This window comes from Podarcis cretensis, assembly GCF_951804945.1.
Source record: "Podarcis cretensis genome assembly, chromosome: 10".
Taxonomy (NCBI): Eukaryota; Metazoa; Chordata; class Lepidosauria; order Squamata; family Lacertidae; genus Podarcis; species Podarcis cretensis.
The window spans coordinates 9,385,944-9,408,713 of NC_137179.1; the positions used below are offsets into that span (position 1 = coordinate 9,385,944).

Genomic DNA, 22,770 nt, shown 5'->3' on the forward strand with positions numbered 1-22,770 from the left:
ACCCGGAAGCTGTACGCCCGCTCCCTCGGCCCATAAAGCGAGATGAGTGCCGCAACCCTAGAGTCGTCCACGACTGGACCTAATGGTCAGGGGTCCCTTTACCCTTTACCTTACATTCTGCATGGACTGGTTACATGGCAACATGTGCAAAGGGCTTGAGATATCTATTAGGTCCATAAATTACCATATGGCATATATTCAACACAAAAAACAGTAACAATTTGTTGTTGACAAAGGACAGCTGGACATAGAAAGGGCCCCATTACCTTCAGTAGCTTAGGGCCTCATCAAAATCTGGCCCTGCAAGTGAGCGACGGCTCTGGCGCTTACCCAAATTTCTGATTTCCCATTCTTCTTTTTGCACTTCTCTGCAACCAAATTGAGTTCTACCGTCGTTTCTGCGACCATTTCGGCGCTCTTGTCCTTCACAACGATGTGCATTACACGTCCCCTGTGGATGTGAGCATCGAAAGTGCTGTTCCAAGGTGGGTACATGGTGGGCTTCTTCTGGACGTAGGACTGGCCGTTCTCTAGGGTCAAAAGGATTTATTTGAATAGTTGCATCTCATCCAGAGCAAATACTTTCCCCTCTGCCCCTACTTAAAAACGGGAAGTGTAATGCTGGTGGTCAACAAAAGAGGTTCAAAGACTCTCTCAAGGCAAATCTTGAGAAAAAAATGTAGTATAAACACCGATAACTGGGAAACACTGGCCTGCGAACACTCCAGTTGGAGAACAGCCTTTAACAAAGGTGTCATGGGCTTTGAAGATGCTTGAACTCAGGACGAAAGGGAGAAACTAATCCAGAATGCGGCAGCTAGACTGGTGACTGGGAGCAGCCGCCGAGACCACATAACACCGGTCTTGAAAGACCTACATTGGCTCCCAGTACGTTTCCGAGCACAATTCAAAGTGTTGGTGCTGACCTTTAAAGCCCTAAACGGCCTTGGTCCAGTATACCTGAAGGAGCGTCTCCACCCCCATCGTTCTGCCCGGACTCTGAGGTCCAGCTCCGAGGGTCTTCTGGCAGTTCCCTCACTGCGGATAGCGAAGTTACGGGGAACCAGGCAGAGGGCCTTCTCGGTAGTGGCACCTGCTCTGTGGAACACGCTCCCACCAGATGCCAAAGAGAAGAACAACTACCAGACTTTTAGAAGATATCTGAAGGCAGCCCTCTTTAGGGAAGCTTTTATTATTATTAATTGGAAGGCACGTTTGGCAAATCCACACCGTGACCAACTCCCGCCTGAAAACCAATGTCTCCACTGTGGAAGGACGTGTGGATCCAGAATTGGCCTCCACAGTCACTTATAGGCTCACTGTTAAAACTGTGTTTTTTGAAGACACTTGGCTATGAGGTATCGCCAAAGAAGGAGGAGGAGGAGGAGGAGGAGGAGACTCGCCACCCCAGAAGGGAATGTAACCAGTGGGCTGAAAAGCATTCCCTGTGCGTGTTTTAATGGGAATGTTCTATTGTGCATTTAAATTATGAATGCTCACATTTAAATGGCCATGCAATCAATCAATCAATCAATCAATCAATCAATCAATCAATAATATTTGGCTCATATGCCAAAGGGAAGCACCAGCACTTTGAGCCTGGAAATGTACAAGATACCAATGCATTCTTTCCAAACAGGTGTGAAATGATCCCACCTCCTGGGTCTCCTATAGCAGTTTAGCAGCTGCTTTCCAAACTAATTGGAACTTCCGTACAGTCTTCAAAGGCAGCCCCATGTAGAGCGCATTGCAGCAATCCATCCTGGAAGTAACTAGAGGAGGGATGGCTGAGGCTTGGCTTTGAAGCTCTTCATTCTGCGGAGTTCAAAGACACACCAGAGCCTTCCAAAACGCAAATGTCACCAAGGCAGGCAGGTGGCCGAAGGCCGCAGGTATCCAGGTGGCCTGTTTGGTCAAAACGAGTTTTGAAAGGGCAGCGAGTTCATCCTCTGCAAGATTCATCAGGATTCATCAAAGCCTTTCTTCTGAAGTGGCAACAGCAGCCCTACTCACCTGCGGGCTCCTGTTTCAGGGCGAGCTGCTTTGTGGGCAGCAGGTTTGAATAAAAGAACTGAATCATCTGCTAGGCAGTTTAAATTCAGCCCCGCTCCCTGAATTTGCTCCATCGCAGCTCACAAATGCATGCAACATTGAGGAAGATGGAAGGCTTGCTTTGTTAAACAACTATCTGACTTTTAGAAGACATCTGAAGGCAGCCCTGTCTAGGGAAGTTTTAAATGTTTTTGCATTATTATTATTATTATTATTATTATTATTATTATTATTTATTATTCTGTCAGGAGCCACCCAGAGTGGCTCGGGAAACCCAGTGAGATGGGCAGGGTTTAATTATTATTATTATTATTATTATTATTATTATTATTATTAATCAGATCACGTAGGGGCTCATTCACACTTTTGCTTGACCCGCATTATGATTAATTAATTAGATGTATATACCATCATAAGATTTCAGAGCTGAAACAAGTCACATAAAATACAGGGTGAAAACAAGACAAAAGGAGGGGGACCAAAATGGTCAAAGGCCTGGAAACGATGCCTTATGAGGAACGGCTAAGGGAGCTGGGCATGTTTAGCCTGGAGAAGAGGAGGTTAAGGGGTGATATGATAGCCATGTTCAAATATATAAAAGGATGTCACATAGAGGAGGGAGAAAGGTTGTTTTCTGCTGCTCCAGAGAAGCGGACACGGAGCAATGGTTCCAAACTACAAGAAAGAAGATTCCACCTAACATTAGGAAGAACTTCCTGACAGTTAGAGCTGTTCGACAGTGGAATTTGCTGCCAAGGAGTGTGGTGGAGTCTCCTTCTTTGGAGGTCTTTAAGCAGAGGCTTGACAACCATATGTCAGGAGTGCTCTGATGGTGTTTCCTGCTTGGCAGGGGGTTGGACTCGATGGCCCTTGTGGTCTCTTCCAACTCTATGATTCTATGATTCTAAAATACAGGGTTTACACAAGTGAATAATTAAAACAAAACAGCAAGACACATTTTAAAGGCTGTAGAATATTAAACAGCCAAAGACCCGTTTGAAGAGGAAGAGCATTCCACAAACTGGGAGCCACTGCAGAACAGGCACAGTTCTCACAGTGCTACCCTCTGGACCTAACGTGGAGGAGGCACAGATGATGGGCATAGAGACTGGGACAGTTTCTATGGGGAGTACCAATGTTGTGTAATGATGAATTATCCCAGGTCCAAGGACTTTTCTTGATCTTCTGTGGCTGTGTCTTACCTGCTGAGCCAATGTCGGCTAAGCAGAAATATCTCTCTGGGTTTTCCAGACATCTCATAAGATCCTATTAATTGCCTTGAGATTTATGTGGATTGCAGTGTATTTAATTAACGGGCGATAATATTGGCGGAGAAGGAGCCATTTCTTTTGAGGGTGTTCGTTTAAGCAATTTCAGCCTCTCCATCAAAGCAACATGATTCTATAAAGCTTCTTAGTTTGCTGGCTCTTTCCCCAACAAGACATTATGGGATGTGTGTGTGTATTAAGTTCCCTGACCTTTCTGTGCAAGACTAAATGCTTTTCTGCATTAAGAGGGATTATTTTTAGCTTGCCGGCACTCTTGGATCTCAAGATTATTCTTTGAGTGTGTGTGTTTTTTAAAGGACTACAATAGCACCTTTTTTCTTTCCTTTTAAAAGGTGCTTTTCTTTGTTTAGCGCCACTGTTTTGAATAAAGGCCTATTTTACCCAGTTCTGAAATTGGAGTGCTGAACATAATAAGGCAGATTCCTGATGTTTTTCATTCATATTGAGGAGTTCTGGAATGGCCGATTCCTAAATCATTCCTTAAAATCGTGTGACACTCAAATACTGCTGCATGCTAAAAACAGGGAGAATAAACTAGCCCAAACTAGGCACTTTAAAATACAAATTATTTATTCTGCTTTTTTCTTTTTTCTTCTTGTAAAGAAAGCAAAAATTCACTTGGGAAGGCTGCAAGTTGGATGGGATAGAGGAAGGCTGGCTAGAGAAAATTAGGGCCAGTGTCATAGCTAAGTGGCAGAACATCTCCTAGGCATGTAGAAGGCTGCGGGTTCAAGCCCTAGTTAGGGCTGGCAATGACTCCCTGTCTGAAATCCAGGAGAGCTGCAGGCAGTCAATGCAGAGACAAAACTGAGCTCAGTAGGATAAAGACAATTTCCTATGTTCCCATCCCTTCCTTTTACTGTAGTTGTTTCCCCCCTGAAAAATGGAAAAAAAAGGGGGGGGGGGAATCTAGCCTGAGCAAGCTGCTTTACCTCTTCTTATTTTATTGAAAGATTTTTTTTTAAAAAAATACCTAATTACAAGTGTACAGAGTAAGATAAGACAAAAAGAAGAAGAGAAGAAAAGAAACAGTACCCAGGTATGTAGAAAACTTTGGGGGAAAAGATGTGACAATTGAATCTTTCTCCTTGTGGGTAAAAAAAGCAGCTGCCGGAGGGCAATTTTTGAGCTGGGAGATGAACAGGAGGGAAAGGATGAAGTAGTCTCTATCTGCTCTTTCTCTGACCCAACTGCAGGCTGCTCTGTTGTCACCAACCTGCGACAGGGCCTTTTCTGTGGTGGCTCCACATTTGTGGAACGCCCACCCCGGTGAGGTACACCTGTCTTCCTCGTTATTGACTTTGAGGAGGAATCTAAAATCATTCCTGTTTGATGGCTGAAAGACATCTCTCAGCATCTGGCAACCATGAGACAATTTTGTAAAACTGTTGTTAGAATATTTGAAAATAATCATGGCTGCGTTTGCCATTTCTGGACTCCTTTGGGAAGAAGAGCAGGATATAAATTGAATGAATGGATGGATGGATGAATGAATGGGCAACATAACAATTAAGGGGAATATAACAACAACAGCTAGGCTAGCTCAGTAGGTAGAGCATGAGAGGCGGGTTCGAATCCCACACTGGGCATTTTTTAAAAACAACAACAACTCTGCATTGTAGGGAGTTGGACTAGAGGACCCTCGAGGTCCCTTCCAACTTAGAATTCCATGATTCTATATGAATCTTAGTTTGAAAATAAAACCATGAGAGACAAGAACATATAAAATACAGACTGCATCAGGCCTCCCTCACTCATCTGAGACAGCCAAAATGACATCATGCGCATTCTCAAAAGTGGCGAATCGCAACTCGCGTGTGCGCAGACGCGCCACTGCGGGTTGTGTTCTTTTCATGTTGCGAACAGGCCTCCGGAATGGATCCCATTCGCAACCAGAGGTACCACTGTATAAGATAAAAAACAAGTAAAATAAAACCTACATACAGCAACAGTGGTTTGTGTTGTGTATGCTCCTATGGTGTAAGTAATGGGCCCCGCCTGTATTTCACTATTAATATACTTCTTCTTAATTGTATTTCAGTTCAACAATTGCTTTGATAAAATGCATACTTTGTTATGTGCACATGGCTTTAGATACCTATTAGGTCCATAAATTACCATATAGCATATATTCAACACAAAAAAACCAGCAACAATTTGTTTTTGACAAAGGACAGCTGGACATAGAAAGGGCCCCATTACCTTCAGTAGCTTATGTAAGGGACATCATCAATAAGGGACAGCAGCAGGACATGGCCCTGGGATAAGGGACTGTCCTGCCAAATAAGGGACGCTTGACAGCTATGGACAAGAACATATAAAATACCGACTGCATCAGGCCTCCCTCCCTCATCTGAGACAGCCATTCCAGCAGTGGGAGAGCTGGGAAGCAGAACTCACTCTACCAGATCCCTCCTGCCCCTGAACTGTGCCAGTCAGCCATTGTAGGAACACCAACTGTTTAGAAATTGGTGTCTGAGTTTTGATTTTCCTCTGCCCTCCTTGTTCCTTTCCCCTTTTGTGTCGTGCTTCTCTAGATTGTAAACCTGCAAGCAGGGGCTGTCTTGTTTTGACTACTGTATATGTAAGCTGCTATGGAATGCTTTTAGGCTGGCGAGCAGGGTATACAAATGTTATCAATCAATCAATCAATCAATCAATCAATCAATATGTTAATGTGTGATTTGAAACTCACTCTGGATAGACTCAGGCTGCATCTCCCCCGGTAGGGCTGGCCCAAGACATTTTGGCACCTGAGGCAAACCACAAAATTGCACCCCCTTCCCCACCAGGGAAGAAGGGTGAGTGAAGATCAAGAACAATATTTGTGTGTGGCCCACAAATATCTACATTGGGATCTGCTGTCCCTGTGGATCCTGCCGCCTGAGGCTGTCACCTCACCTTGCCTCACAGGTTGGCCAGCCCTGACCATTGGCCATTGTTCAGCCTGGACACCGAGGTCCAGATCTGAAGGTCTTCTGGTGGTTCCCTCACTGTGAGAAATGAAGGTACAGGGAACCATGTCAAGCAGATAAACAGCTATATGACTTTTAGAAGACATCTGAAGGCAGCCCTGTACAGGGAATGTTTTTAACATTTGACATTTCACTTGTGTTTTTAATATTTTGCTGGAAGCCTCGCAGAGTGGCTGGGGAAACCCAGTCAGATGGGCGGCATATAAAAATAAAATATTGTTGTTGTTATTAAGCGCATGCATGCTCAAACGTAAGAATAAAGCACTTACCCGACTCCACTGCTTCCTTGACTATCACTGCGCAATACGGATCGATCACATCCCCCTGGGAAGGGAGATAGGGACCGCTGTCGTAGTTGGACAATCCAATACGGAGAAAAGGAGACATGTCGGTCTCTGCAAGGAGAAGAAAGCAGACCTTATTGGAGAGGCTCTTGCAACTCCCTTGGCTGTTATAGTTTTATCGTGTGTGGCAAGCCCGGGAATTTAACAGAGAAGTCGCTTATCCATTCCAGACAGCATTTCCCCTCTCCGTCCCGCAACCCGCTGAGTTAGCAAAAGTTTCCCTGGCACATGGAGCGGCTATGCTGTCGGCTCCTCTGTATCGCTGGAGGCTGCTGTGGTCACCAAGGCAATGGTCGGGAATGACATCTGATTGACTTTGCTGGGTGAAAAGCAGCAGGCAGCTGCAGGAGGGCTTGAAATTGGATATTGGATGCTGGAGAAGGAGGGGGGCGAGGGGGAAGCGTTTGCTCAGTGAACCCTGCACAAGTCAATGCCAGGCACAAGCTGCCCCCGAAAAGGAACCAGGAGCAAAGCAGTTTGCAAAATGGCACTGCAAGGGAATGGCTGGAAGCTGGCATGGTTAAATAAGATGCTGTCTTATTTAAATTTGATGCGTTAAATTTGATATTTATACAGTGCCGGGTGGCGCTGTGGTCTAAAACACAAAGCCTAGGGCTTGCTGATCGGAAGGTCGGCAGTTCAAATCCCCGAGATGGGGTGAGCTCCCGTTGCTCAGTCCCTGCTCCTGCCAACCTAGCAGTTCAAAAGCACGTCAAAGTGCAAGTAGAGTGCAAGGTACTGCTCCGGCGGGAAGGTAAATGGCGTTTCTGTGTGCTGCTCTGGTTTCACCAGAAGCAGCTTAGTCATGCTGGCCACATGACCTGGAAGCTGTCTGCAAAAAACGCCGACTCCCTCAGCCAGTAAAGCGAGATGAGCGCCGCAACCTGAGAGTCGTTCACGACTGGACTTAACGGTCAGGGGTCCCTTTACCTTTACCTTTTACCTTGGTTCTCAAGTGCCTTGGTACTCAAACAACTTGAAACCCGAACACTGCAAACCCAGAAGTAAGTGTTCCGGTTTGTGAACATTTTTTGGAAGCTGAACGTGCTCTGTTTTGAGTGTCTGTCTGGTTTTGCTATTTATTTTGCGTTTTTCTTTTTGCAGCTCTTTTGTTTTGTTTTTTTGTGACTGTGTGGAACCCGGTTCAGCTACTGAATGATTGCTTGTGTGACTGCTGCACATTGTTTCTTGCTTTCATTTCGTTAGATAGTAAAATTCATGTTAAATTGCTGTTTTAGTGGTTGTTTTTAAAAGTCTGGAACGGATTAATCCGTTTTGCATTGCTTTCTATGGGAAAGTGTGCCTTGGCTTTGGAATGCTTTAGTTTTGGAACAGACTTCTGGAACAGATTAAGTTTGAGAGCCAAGGTACCACTGTATACTGGATGGAAATGAAGTCAGCCAGTGAGTGGGACCTTGGATGGGTGAGCCTCACCGGAAGGGAAAACAAACACAGACCCTCCAAGCGTCCCTATTTTCCAGGGACAGTCCCGGATTTACAGAAGTCGTCACGCTTTCTGATTTGATCCCAGAATGTCTGCCAAGAAAGCCTTGTGACTGGCCGAAGATCACCCAGTGAGCTTCATGGTGGAACTGGGATTCAAACTCTGGTCTCCCAGGTCCTAGTTTGGCACTCTAACCTCCACACCACCATGTCATGGAGGGGGATGGCATTCACAATCCTTGATGGAGTGGCAGAAGCAGCAGTGAGGAGACAATGGAGCCAGAGGCAGACCGGGAAGAACATTGGCAGCATCATGCCAAAGGCCAACTCAATTTATTATTTTAATTATTGTGTTTCTATCCCACCTTTTTCTTCAAGGTGGCATACATGGTTCCCCCCTCCTCATTGAGTCCTCACAAGAAGAAGAAGAAGAGTTTGGATTTGATATCCCACTTTATCACTACCCAAAGGAGTCTCAAAGCGGCTAACATTCTCCTTTTCCTTCTTCCCCCACAACAAACACTCTGTGAGGTGAGTGGGGCTAAGAGACTTCAGAGAAGTGTGACTAGCCCAAGGTCACCCAGCAGCTGCACGTGGAGGAGCGGGGAAGCAATCCCGGTTCACCAGATTACGAGCCATTTCAGGGCCACCATATATCTTTGGGGTAGGGGCCAGGTAGAGGCCGGGTCCCCCAATGCCCACAAATTGCGAAGGGGAAACGTGGAGCTGACCGCAGCCCAACTCCAGTGGCCAGCTCCTTCCCTCCTCCTCCTGTATGGCTGCTGTGTTTGACTCTGCCTGCATCTCCTCCCAGTGTCCTGACGTCCCGTGTGTGAGGTCCACACGCAACGTTGGCTCTCCCAATCACCCTGGCAAATTGGTGCCTCCGATCCCAGTAGTTCCCCCACATTTAACCTAGGGTGGTGCTTACTTTGTGAATTCCCTGCCTTGCTCATGTCTGCAAGGGGGCACAAAATTGTCACAGGTGAAGTTCCTGTGGCCGAAAAACCTAACCACCGAGTGAGTGGGGTGGGGGAATCGTTTTGTAGTACTTCCTGCCCATATCTACATGAGAATGAAAGGCTCTGAGACCACCAAGTCCGCTTGATCCTAGCAAGGGGTAAGAAAAAAAGACCAAGTACGGAGAAAATGGAATCTGGTCCCCATGAAATGAATCACCCTTCACACCAGAGGGTATGAATACAGAAGAGACACCATAGACACATAATTAAACAATGGTGGGTTGCATCCAGGCTCATTTCATCCAGCCCCACTGAAATCAATGAGGCTTCAGCCATGCTTAGCTTGATTTCAGTGGGACTCAAATTCAGCCAACTTAGTTTGCTCCAGTGCAAATAAATTCCAATAAAGAATGAACAGGTTGTTACGAGTTTAACCTTGTCAGTTTTCTGCACAGAGTTTTGGCAGAATTGACAGAGCAAAAGAGGAAAACCTCCCCACCCCCAACCTATAAACGCAAACCTTCTACATACTAAAGAGTAGAAGATCTTTTAGCTTGAGATGTTATCAGTTTTTTTTCCACTGGAACAAAACTGCAGCAGTTACGACCATAAAGACCTCCTTTCTTTGTATTGAACACGACTCCAAAATAAACTCTTACATATATCTTCCTTAGGCTGCAATCTTTACCTGGGAGCAAGTCCCATTGAACTTAATGGGGCTTATGGCTGAGTAGACCAGCATAGGATTGTACTGTGCAAGTCTTTTTTACCAAGTTAAAGTAGTGCAGCTGCTCTGTGCCACAGGGATGTTGCATTTATTTTGCAGTGAATGAACAACTGAACCAAATAGGGGCCCATTCAGGTTTAATTCAGCATGAAAAAAATGCCTTGAGGAATGAATGGGCATGATAAATGGTGCCGGTTCCATTCTCCTGCTCATAGCGGTTTGTCACTCATTCACAGCAAGCTCACCTTTCTCTAGTGAAAGCAACTGATCTTATTTTATTTTCCTAGAATGCCTAGGGCACTGCATGCTTTGGGGACAAGAGCAAAAGGTGACCAACTGTGTGTGTTTGTGGAGGAGGTCCCATTTTCTTCTGGAATGTTCCAGAATGACACAGTGATCGGGGCAGTCTGGGAAACTGCCTGGCTGCAATTGCCTGCCTGCCGACCTGTCTATCATGCAAGCAAGCCGGGGAAAAGCCATCAAAAACAAACAAGGCTGCAATCCTAACCCAATTTATAATCACAGAATTGTAGAACTGGAAGGGACTGTCAGGGTGATCTAGCCCCAATGCAGGGATCCTGATCCACTAACCCATTGGGCTACTGGGAGGAGACTCTTAAGAGTCCCATGGACTGCAAGAAGATCAAACCTATCCATTCTGAAGGAAATCAGCCCTGAGTGCGCACTGGAAGGACAGATCCTGAAGCTGAGGCCCCAATACTTTGGCCACCTCATGAGAAGAGAAGACTCCCTGGAAAAAACCCTGACATTGGAAAGGATTGAGGGCACAAGGAGAAGGGGACGACAGAGGATGAGATGGTTGGACAGTGTTCTCGAAGCTACAAACATGAGTCTGACCAAACTGCGGGAGGCAGTGGAAGACAGAAGTGCCTGGCGTGCTCTGGTCCATGGGGTCACGAAGAGTCGGACACGACTAAACAACTAAACAACAACAACTCCTTAGTAGGCAAGTTCATCCCAGTGCTGCATGAGACTACAAATTTGTTCATAAAAAGTCTGTGTGAAAACTCCTGTGCATTTGAGAATGTGTTCTTTCCAATGTGCACATTTTCCCATGCAATTTTGCCTAGCATTCGCTTATTTTGCAAGCGATTTCCCTGAAACCCAATGCATTTCTGCGCATCATTATTTTCACCAATACCAACTGCCTTTTTGAACATACTTTTCACAAATAAGAACTTTTTTTAATCCATTCTTTGGCTGGATAACTGCATTGCAAAATTCAGAGAAAGTGCGGCTTCAGGAGAGCTGTGTTTCGATTCGCGTTGAGAAGAGTGAATTTTGCAGGTTTGCATCGGAAAGGTGAACCAAATGAATTTCTCCAATGGCTCAATTAAGTGCAGAAAGTCCTCATATTAGGGGAGTTGTGGAAAAGATGAGTTAAGATGCTGCACGTTTGCAAATAGACTATTGCAAATAGACTAATGCGCTCTACGTGGGGCTACCTTTGAAGGTGACCCGGAAACTGCAATTAATCCAGAATGCGGCAGCTAGACTGGTGACTGGGAGTGGCTGCCGAGACCATATAACACCGGTCTTGAAAGACTTACACTGGCTCTCAGTACGTTTCCAAGCAAAGTGTTGGTGCTGACCTTTAAAGCCATAAACGGCCTCGGTCCTGTATACCTGAAGGCGGGTCTCCACCCCCATCTTTCTGCCCAGACACTGAAATCCAGTGCCGAGGGCCTTTTGGCAGTTCCCTCATTGCGAGAAGTAAGATTACAGGGAACCAGACAGAGGGCCTTCTCGGTAGTGGCACCCGCCCTGTGGAATGCCCTCCCTTCAGATATGAAGGAAATAAGTAGCTATCCTATTTTTAAAAGACATCTGAAGGCAGCCCTGTTCAGGGAAGTTTTTAATATTTAATGCTGTATTGTTTTTAATACTTGATTGGGAGCCACCCAGAGTGACTGGGGAAACTCAGCCAGATGGGCAGGGTATAAATAAGAAATAATAATAATAATAATAATAATAATAATAATAATAATAATAATAAATTTCTCTGCCTTCAAATTGTGCAACTTCTGCCAGCTCTTCCCACCTCCGGGTGAAACTGGTCTGGAAAACGAGCTGTCCATCCTTTAATTAAACACCCACACCAGCCACACAGAGAGGACCAAAGGTATCTAATGGCACACTTGGCATCTAACATTACCTCTTTTGTATTCTGCACTCCTTGCTTAGAGTCTACTGGAGAGCCAGTGACTAAACGATCAGATGTCATGGACTGGCTGGATGCAGAGGAATAGTGAGAGGTACCAGCTGGGGAACCCCAAGGGAACCCCCAGGGGAAGAAGGCTCAGAGCCAGGGGATTGGTGATGGGATGGCAGTTCAAGGGAGAAGAGGGGGCAGATGGGGAGGAGGAGATGTTGGAAGTTGAAGAGGCAACGGGGTTTAGTGAGCAGGGAGAGGCTGGGGCAGAGAGCAGTCCAGAATCAGTGGCAGGAGAGGAAGGGGGCCAGGAGACAGGGATGAGACAGGTTGCTGAAGAAGCCAGGGCAGGGGTAGGCAACCTAAGGCCCATGGGCCATAAGCAGCCCACAGAGGTTGTTTAACTGGCCCCGAGCCACCCCCGAACTGAGCCGCCCGCTCAACGAGTCCCCGTACACTGCGCTAAACCAGAGCAGCACAGTGTGGGGACTCGCTTCCATGGTGCTGGAGCGTCTGAGCATGCTCAGATGCAGAAAAGCGTGTTTGCACAGGCGCAGATGCTGGAAATTGCGGCCACACACACTCATGTGCGTGCACGATCTGGCCCACGGAGGGAACCGACCCCTTGCTGACCCCTGAGCCAGGGAGTCTCTCCCTCTTGCTGTAACCAATTTGCCTCACCACTAGTCTCCCAGAAAACGTAGAGGAGTGAAGAGAGAAGAGCAATGAAAAAATTGATGAAGGAGCCTGAGATTGTTTGGGAGTATCCGGCCTGCCTGTCGGTTTAATCCAGCGCCTGTGGCAGTTTATTTCCTGGGGTTAAATCCTAAAAAAACCCTCAACATTTGGCTTCTGGTCAAGATGGCATTGGGCCAAGCAGTCAGCCCCAGAGTGCCACAGATTTTATTTGAATTCTATTTGTTTGGGAATGACCCAGGGAGAGGAGGAATCTTAGGGAGCGGTGGGGACATTTAGCCCATAGCTGTCAACTTTCAGATTTGCAAATAAGGGATCAGCAGCCTTGAAAATAAGGAATCAGCAGCCTCACCTGTCCCGGGGACAGTCTATGGGATATCTAACAATCCGGGATAGCAGCAGGAAGCAGCGGGAAACGGCGCTGGAATAAGGGAATTTCCCGCAAAAAAAGGGAAGGTTGACAGCTATGATTCAGTCCCCACAATTGCCTCATTGGGGAAGACCTAATGGGAAGAGTTGCTGTCATCACTAGGCCTGTGCTGTTTTGGTTTCTTCGAATAAAGAGTTAACTTCACCTACACTGGGTACAGTCGTACCTCAGAAGTCGAACGGGATCCATTACGGAAGTCCGTTCGACTTCCGAAATGTTCGGAAACCAAAACGTGGCTTCTGATTGGCTTCAGGAGCTTCCATCAGAAGCCATGTCGGATGTTTGGCTTCCAAAAGGATGTTCGAAAACTGGAACACTCATTTCTGGTTTTCGATCATTTGAGAGCCTGAACGTTTGACTCCCAAGGCGTTTGGGAGCTGAGGTACGTCTGTATTTTCTCGCTGATCGTGCCTGACTCTGGTTCCTGAGATCAGGCTTCATTTTCCTGAAGTTTCATGGAAGCCATTTACAGGGTCATTTCCCCCATGAAGAGAGAGTCCTGGAAGCTTGTGGTGTCTCTGAACTATCTGCACAGAAAGAAATACTAGTAGGTGCGCATTTGGTGTGCAGGAGCAGGGCAGCAACAATTGGAGCCCGGTTAATTTGCTTTCATTCCAAAATGATTCATTTATTCAATCCCTTTATTAGCTGCCTAATAAAAACATTTCTCCAAGCAGCATACTGTATGAGGGAACACACAAAAAAAATTAAGCAACAATCAGCTACTAAACCAATAAAGCCCATCCAACTGAAATTCAATATTAAAATAAACAGATGCAGGGAAGAATGAATGAGAGTCCAATCAGGTCTCCCAGTCATAATACAGTGGTACCTTGGGTTACATACGCTTCAGGTTACATGCGCTTCAGGTTAAATATGCTTCAGGCTGCAGACTCCGTTAACCCAGAAATATTACCTCAGGTTAAGAACTTTGCTTCAGGATGTGAACAGAAATCATGCTCCGGCGGCGGAACGGCAGCAGGAGGCCCCATTAGCTTAAGTGGTGCTTCAGGTTAAGAACAGTTTCAGGTTAAGAATGGACCTCCAGAATGAATTAAGTACTTAACCCGAAGTACCACTGTATCTGGGGTTGCAGCAGAGGTGGGTGGGTTATCTTATTATGGTTGTGGCAGCTTATAATTACATGGCTGGGTAGACCCGCCTCAACAAAAAAGTTTCTGGCAGATTCCAAACACAATACCGCAAAGGCAGTTGCCTATTTTGTGTTTTAATATTTTGTTGGAAGCTGCCCAGAGTGGCTGGGGCAACCCAGTCAGATGGACGGCATATGAATAATAAAATTATTGTTATTATTACAGTGGTACCTCGGGTTACAGACACTTCAGGTTACAGACTCCGCTAACCCAGAAATAGTACCCTGGGTTAATAACTTTGCTTCAGGATGAGAACATAAATCACGCGGCGGCAGCGGGAGGCCCCATTAGCTAAAGTCGTGCTTCAAGTTAAGAACAGTTTCAGATTAAGAACGGACCTCCGGAACAAATTAAGTACATAACCAGAGGTACCACTGTATTAATTTCATCAATGGGCAGGGAGTTCCAAAGGGGAGGAGCCACCACACTGAAGGATTGATTCCGTGAGTGTATGGAATGAACATAGACGACACTTAGAGCTCCAATGCATACATTTTGCATGTATAGTGGTACCTCGGGTTACATACGCTTCAGGTTACAGAGTCCGCTATCCCAGAAATAGTACCCCGGGTTAATAACTTTGCTTCAGGATGAGAATAGAAATCGTGTTCTGGCAATGCGGCAGCAGCAGGAAGCCCCATTAGCTAAAGTGGTGCTTCAGGTTAAGAACAGTTTCAGGTTAAGAACAGTTTCAGGTTAAGAACAGCCACCAGGGAGTCCTCCACACCCACCCACCTCCTGTCCCCCCAAAACAGTACTTCTGTCTTGTCAGGATTCAACCTCAATCTGTTAGCCGCCATCCATTCTCCAACCGCTCATCATGTCCCGCCCCCCACCTAGCGCACGATGCCAGTGCTGGCATGCTGGATGGGTAATGGGGAGCGCGGAACTGGTCTCTGCACTTGGCTTCCTCCTCCCTGCGCGACATGATGGGGAGAAGGCGGTGGAGCAGGCCACAGGGTTTTGGGGGAGCCCAGCCCCCGCCCTGAATTTTTTGGGGGGGCTGAAGACCCCTCAGCCTGCACCAGTTGGTGTCCCTGCCCAGTACTGCGTACAGCTGAGTACACCCAGGAAAAAACAAAGCACTGTGGGGCGAACAAAGGCATTAAACATTCAGGGGTTTTTTTTGTGTCTGTAGGTTTCTCATTCAAACAGCTCTGTTTCCTGGAATGGCTGACTCTCCGCCTGTAAGTTTCCTGCTCCAACCACACACTGACATTCTCTCAACTTTCTGCCACCTAACTGTCACACTTAATTCGAGGTGCTGGGAGCCAGCCCATCTCGTAGGTCTTAAAGGAAGCAGTGCTCCTGTGCCAACTCAGGTGCCCCTCAGAATTAGGCCACCAGAATCAGAATGTTGGAGAATGAGGGAAGAGCCACAGAGAATCATCTTCACATGCATAATGTCACAGGTTCAGTCCCTGGCATCTCCCAGGCTAAAAAGAGCTTCAGTCCAAAACTCTGGAAAGCCACTGAGCTACAAGGACCCCAACGGCCTGACTCAGTATAAGGCGGGGTCCTATTTTCTTGGACGCGGGTGGTGCTGTGGGTTAAACCACAGAGCCTAGGACTTGCCGATCAGAAGGTCGGCGGTTCGAATCCCTGCGACGGGGTGAGCTCCCGTTGCTAGGTCCCTGCTCCTGCCAACCTAGCAGTTCGAAAGCACATCAAAGTGCAAGTAGATAAATAGGTACCGCTCTGGCGGGAAGGCAAACAGCGTTTCCGTGCGCTGCTCTGGTTTGCCAGAAGCGGCTTAGTTATGCTGGCCACATGACCCGGAAGCTGTACGCCGGCTCCCTCGGCCAGTAAAGCGAGATGAGTGCCGCAACCCCAGAGTTGGTCACGACTGGACCTAATGGTCAGGGGTCCCTTTACCTTTACCTTATTTTCTATTTCCTCCCCAACAATTCATACCTACAAAACCTCACCTAGACATTTTACAGTTTGTTTACTGGAAATGTTTACAGAGCTGTCTTTCCACTCGAAACCGAATGTTCAAGGGGGTCATAGATCAATATGAAAATTGATAAAACAACAACAACAAGCATAAATCAACACGGTGAAACAATAAAAGCAGCAGTCCCAGAAACGTGGACAGACAAATCTGTCAGTTTTGCTTTCTCTCTGCTTTTCGTTCAAAACATCAGTAAGGCCACATTTCCAGATCAGTTTGCAGTAAAAAGAAGTCAACATGAAAATTCATCAGCATTTTCACGAGGATTTCCCCTAATGCATATAGTTTGCATGCAATTTCGTCCAACACACACATTTCTGCAAATCAATTTTCCCATATATAATGCTTTTCTGTGTGCTACTTTTTTCATTAACATCTATACGCACATTTTATCCTAATACAGGGTATTCATAATGAAATATACAGTTTCAACACACTATAAATGGAAGCTGTATACTTCATTATGAATCGCCCTGTAGATGCACTTGTTCACACAATGCTTGGCCGAATTACAAAATTCAGAAAAGTGTGGATTTCAAAGGAGGTTGTGTTTTGCTTCAAGTGGTATTTTGAATTAGGCAGCTTCACCTTTACATGTGAACCAAATCAAATTTATTCTCCATCCCTACCAAGAACACACCCGGAATTCAGAAGTCCTAAATTGGCCTGTACTTTCAGATCATAGAATCATAGAATCATAGAATCATAGAATCATAGAGTTGGAAGAGACCACAAGGGCCATCGAGTCCAACCCCCTGCCAAGCAGGAAACACCATCAGAGCACTCCTGACATATGGTTGTCAAGCCTCTGCTTAAAGACCTCCAAAGAAGGAGACTCCACCACACTCCTTGGCAGCAAATTCCACTGTCGAACAGCTCTTACTGTCAGGAAGTTCTTCCTAATGTTAGGTGGAATCTTCTTTCTTGTAGTTTGGAACCATTGCTCCGTGTCCGCTTCTCTGGAGCAGCAGAAAACAACCTTTCTCCCTCCTCTATGTGACATCCTTTTATATATTTGAACATGGCTATCATATCACCCCTTAACCTCCTCTTCTCCAGGCTAAACATGCCCAGCTCCCTTAGCCGTTCCTCATAAGGCATCGTTTCCAGGCCTTTTGCTTTTCCAAACAAAAAATTGCTTAGCAGGCAGCATCGAGCAAGGTGCAAAACGGATCTCTTCGAGGAAGGGTATCCCACCAATAAGATCAAAAAGTCAACAGGTTGTTGTTGTTCTTTTTTGCCACCAGTTGTTTCTCTAGACGTCCTTTTGAGATGGTGAGCTGGTCTCCTACTTTGCAAAGGCCAGTTTTTGATCTTGAAGGGCTGTCAAAAGATAGTCCGTTCAAGGTCTGGTTTAATGAGAAATAACCTTGAAGCAGCCCTCCCACACTGGAGAGCAGACTGAGCAATCCATGGCTCAGCTGACTAATAATAATAATAATAATAATAATAATAATAATAATAATAATAATAAACCTATCCATTCTGAAGGAAATCAGCCCTGAGTGCTCACTGGAAGGACAGATCCTGAAGCTGAGGCTCCAATACTTTGGCCACCTCATGAGAAGAGAAGACTCCCTGGAAAAGACCCTGATGTTGGGAAAGATGGAGGGCACAAGGAGAAGGGGACGATGGAGGATGAGATGGTTGGACAGTGTTCTCGAAGCTACCAGCATGAGTTTGACCAAACTGCGGGAGGCAGTGGAAGACAGGAGTGCCTGGCATGCTCTGGTCCATGGGGTGACGAAGAGTCGGACACGACTAAACAGCAACAACAATTTATTATTTGTACCCCGCCCATCTGGCTGGGTCTCCCCAGCCATTCTGGGCAGCTTCCAACAAAGATTAAAAATACATTAAAATGTCACACATTAAAAACTTCCCACATCAGCAGCTCACTTCCTAATTGACTGCCATTGCTCCCTCTGGCATTTACACAACGGCAACTTCCCATGAGTTACACAAGCATCGTTCTAACACAGACACAACAAATGACACTATCCTGACTTCCACGTCCAGATTCCCCAACTTACACACTGAATACAGAAGGACCATCTACAGAGTCGTAACTAGAGATAGGGGAGAAACATGATTCAGTTTGTAGTTAAAGGTCAGCTGGTTTAATTTGCACTGTTGGAAACAATGCGTAAACCTAAACACCGCCGGATTTTGCAACGCAGTTCTTCAGTCAAGTGATGTGTGCAAAGGTGCAAATATTGGGGGGGGGGGGAGTGTGGAATGCATATATCTGTGAAAACGACAGATTAAGGAAACTGCTTTGCCTGAAATCCATAAATTAGGCAAAAATCACATAGGAAAAATGGGCATGTTAGGAGAAATCCACACTTAAATGCTGATGAATTCTCATGGGGGTAAAAAAACAACAACTGTGACTTTAAAGAAGACTGGGAACTTTTTACAAAGTACTTAAAAAGACAATGAAATGAATTGGACTCCTTGGCAGGTTTTGAATCAACATACACAAATTTAGTGTTTGGCAACATGGTAGATAGATAATATAAGGACTGAAATAATTTTATAATATGCAGAGAGTGACGTGTGTTGAGAAATCAGAGAGGAGGAGCTGAGGGAAGTCTTGGGGGGGGGGGGTAGGAGGGGTTTGATGGGGAATGGGGGGAGGGGGGAAATAATGAATATGATATGTTATGATATACTGTTATGTGGAAACTGTTAATAAAAAATTATATATATAAAAAAACAACTGGCAAACTGGTGTGGAGATGTGGAGAGCTGAATCTGAGACTGGAAAAATGAGAAACAGATCTGAAATTGACCGATTTCCCCATGCCTGGTGTCAACTAAAGGCCCAGAGATTGCACATCCAACATAACATTTCCAACTTCTCGCCATGTGATCTGCTCCTGTTCCTTTTCACAGAGTTCTGCTGCTGGCGCTTTCTTCCCATGGCACAGAGCCGACATTAGCCACCTGCCCGTCAAACTGCTGTTGAAAGGGCAGAGGGACCGGCCTAAAAGTTGGCAACCCCAGCTCACTCCTGAGCCTCAAATAACTGTGCAGTGCTGGCAAGTTGCTGCTTCGGCCCTGGGCAAGAAAACCACTTACAGAAAGAGGAAAGCCTTTGCCATTCGAGATCTGGCCTTGCGAGGCCTGGCAGCCGAGGGCAGGCACAGAATAGGCTTGCCAGTTGATAAAGAGGGATCACCACCCCACTCAGCCCAGCCTTTCACTAAGGTTTGTAACCTGAAAGGGGGGGGGACACCTTTCCAGGTGTGGAGCTGAAACAACCCCTTGCTTTTCGTCGCTGTGAAAAGAGACAGCAGAAATGGATGTTTAAAAGTGACAAAATGCTGTCAAGGGGTTGGCAGGGAGGAAGTGTGGGTTACAGCCAACCAAGTTATACTCCGAGTAGACCCAGTAAGATGAATGAACCTAAGTTAGTCACGTCTAATAACATCCACGGAAGTGAGAGCTGGACCATAAAGAAGGCTGATCGCCGAAGAATTGAGGCTTTTGAATTATGGTGCTGGAGGAGACTCTTGAGAGTCCCATGGACTGCAAGAAGATCAAACCGATCCATTCTGAAGGAAATCAGCCCTGAGTGCTCACTGGAAGGACAGATCCTGAAGCTGAGGCTCCAATACTTTGGCCACCTCATGGGAAGAGAAGACTCCCTGGAAAAGCCCCTGATGTTGGGAAAGACGGAGGGCACAAGGAGAAGGGGACGACAGAGGCTGAGATGGTTGGACAGTGTTCTCGAAGCTACCAGCATAAGTTTGACCAAACTGCGGGAGGCAGTGGAAGACAGGAGTGCCTGGCTTGCTCTGGTCCATGGGGTCACGAAGAGGCGGACACGACTAAACGACTAAACAACAACAACAACATCCACAGGTCTACTCTGTGATTGATAGCTTGGTCGGTAGAGCACGAGACTCTTAAGCGCAGGGTTGTGGTCGAGCCCCACGTTGGGCAAAAGATTCCTGCATTGAAGTGGGTTGGACTAGATGACCCTCGGGGTCCCTTCCAACTTTACAATTCTATGATTCTACGACCAAGACGAGGACTGTATACACCCTATTTCTTTCCTCGGACACACACACACACACACACACACACTCACTGCAAGCTTAGACAGCCTACAAAAGTTCCAGGGGGGAAATATTCTGCCTCTCCACGGCTCCCCATTCCCCCCCCCATACCTGATCTCCAAGTTGCGCCCTCCTTCCTTTTCCCCCCGTCCTGCCTGCTTCAGCCAGTGCACTCTCAAGAAGTTCAGCTCGAGTTGTGGCTGCTACTGTCTCCTCCTCCTCCTTCTCCTGCTGCTGCTACAGCTGCCGCTTTCAGTTACCCACACGCCACCCACACAGCCGCCGCCACCTGACTGCTACCGTCGCTGCCCGGGGCACAGAGATGGAATTCAAGAGGCCGCAGGGAGCCTGCTGTGAGAGGACACAGTGCCAGCAAGCTGGGGACTCCCCTAGGGAATTCTCCACATTTCCACATCCGTTTGCGGGGTGTGTGTGTGTAGAGACCTCATCCTGAAAACTCACCGTCATATGGGTGCAAATTTCTCCTAAGATCAACACACCCTCGCATGCAATATTGCCAAATGCACACTCATTTTCGCAAAGGAATTCCCCCCATATGCAATGCATTTTCCTGGGTTATCTTCACCAATATGTGCCTTTGAATGTACACTGTATTTTTGGACTGAAAAACTGCACTGAATATTCGGCGATGGGCGGATTTTGAAGGACCGCTACGTTTTGGCATGTTTACAGTTTTGAAAAGTGCAAACCAGGTAAAGGTAAAGGTAAAGGTAAAGGGACCCCTGACCATTAGGTCCAGTCATGGCCGACTCTGGTGTTGTGGCACTCATCTCACATTGTTGGCCGAGGGAGCCGGCGTACAGCTTCCGGGTCATGTGGCCAACATGACTAAGCCGCTTCTGGCGAACCACAGCAGAGCACGGAAACGCCGTTTACCTTCCCGCCAGATCGGTACCTATTTATCTACTTGCACTTTGACATGCTTTTGAACTGCTAGGTTGGAAGGAGCAGGGACTGAGCAATGGGAGCTCACCCCATCGTGGGGATTTGAACCGCTGACCACGACTGGACCTAATGGTCAGGGGTCCATTTACCTTTATATCACTACCTAATTGAAGCCATGGGCATTCGTCCAGAAAAAGACATGAGCAGGCTGCAATAAGCAGCAAACAAACTCTTCCTTGCATCATGGATATCTAGGTCACATAGTTTCCAAGACTTTAATTATTCACCTGCAGAATTCAGCAACGCAGGTCATTAATTCCTAATGATTATCATAACCCCTTATTATCTTACATACCTTTTTTAGCGTTCTGTGGGGTCAGCATTCCCAGAAAACATTTCAAATTTGCTAATTGTTTTAATGATGACAACGATTAAGGTTTAATATAATAATAGCATGATTGCTCCTCACTGCTTTCTCCAAATCTTCTCCCCAAACATTATTGCTTTTTGCAGGAGCAAATTCCTTACTTTTAACTATGCACAGTGTGAAAAGGCACTTTCTATTTTTTTTTTTAAAAAATAATATTTATTAAACTTTCCAATAAAAACATACAAATACCAAACAACTACAATAAAAAACAAACACTAACAAACAAAAAGAAAACAACAAATATAATTTTAAAACTTATTTTCATAACCTAATTTCCCCGACTTCCTCATACCTCACCGTCTTGTATTCTAGTTTCATTATCCCATCAGCAACTCCATTCCCTTATTTCCCCAAATTTTTTATAAATTCCATTCCTTTTCTTACTCTAATGTCTCTGAAAACCACAATATTTTTAAATCCATGTCAATCTAACATTCTTTAATCTTATAATATTTGTTAAGATAGTCCTTGAATTTCTTCCAATCTTCTTCCACTGTCTCTTTCTCCTGGTCTCGGATTCTGCCCGTCATCTCTGCCAGTCCCATGTAGTCTGCCATCTTCATCTGCCATTCTTCCAGCGTGGGTAGATCTGATGTCTTCCAATACTTTGCAATAAGGATCCTTGCTGCTGTTGTTGCATATAAAAACAGAGTTCTACCTTTCTTTAACACCACATGGCTGACCATACCCAGGAGAAAGGCCTCTGGTTTCTTCAGGAAAGTGTATTTAAACATCTTTTTCATTTCATTATATATCATTTCCCAGAAAGCCTTTATCCTTGGGCACGTCCACCAGAGGTGAAAGAATGAACCTTCATTTTCCTTACACTTCCAACATTTGTTATCTGGCAAGTGGTAAATTTTTGCAAGCTTGACTGGGGTCATGTACCACCTATAGATCATTTTCATAATATTTTCTCTCAGGGCATTACACGCCGTAAATTTCATTCCGGTGGTCCACAACCTTTCCCAGTCAGCAAACAAAATGTTGTGACCAATGTCTTGTGCCCACTTGATCATAGCTGATTTAACTGTTTCATCCTGCATATTCCATTTCAGCAGCAAGTTATACATTTTTGATAAATTCTTAGTATTGGGCTCTAACAATTCTGTTTCCAATTTAGATTTCTCCACCTGGAAGCCAATTTTCTTATCCATCTTATAGACCT

General features: G+C 45.8%; 1 protein-coding gene across 2 annotated transcripts in view; it reads right to left on the bottom strand.

Annotated features, from left to right (window-relative positions):
* Positions 1-20,558, bottom strand: part of PRKCQ (protein kinase C theta) — a 58,383-nt gene extending 37,825 nt beyond the window's left edge. The window contains exons 1-3 of one of the 2 annotated variants that reach the window (XM_079992479.1): positions 20,378-20,558; positions 6,586-6,711; positions 331-530 (exon numbers count right to left, since the gene is read on the bottom strand). In XM_079992479.1, coding sequence (XP_079848605.1) covers positions 331-530; positions 6,586-6,703 — 318 coding nt within the window. In that variant the 5' untranslated portion in view covers positions 6,704-6,711; positions 20,378-20,558. The remainder of the gene's footprint in view (positions 1-330; positions 531-6,585; positions 6,712-20,377) is intronic. The other variant, XM_079992480.1, reaches the window with a different exon arrangement.
* Between the last annotated feature and the right edge of the window lie 2,212 nt (positions 20,559-22,770).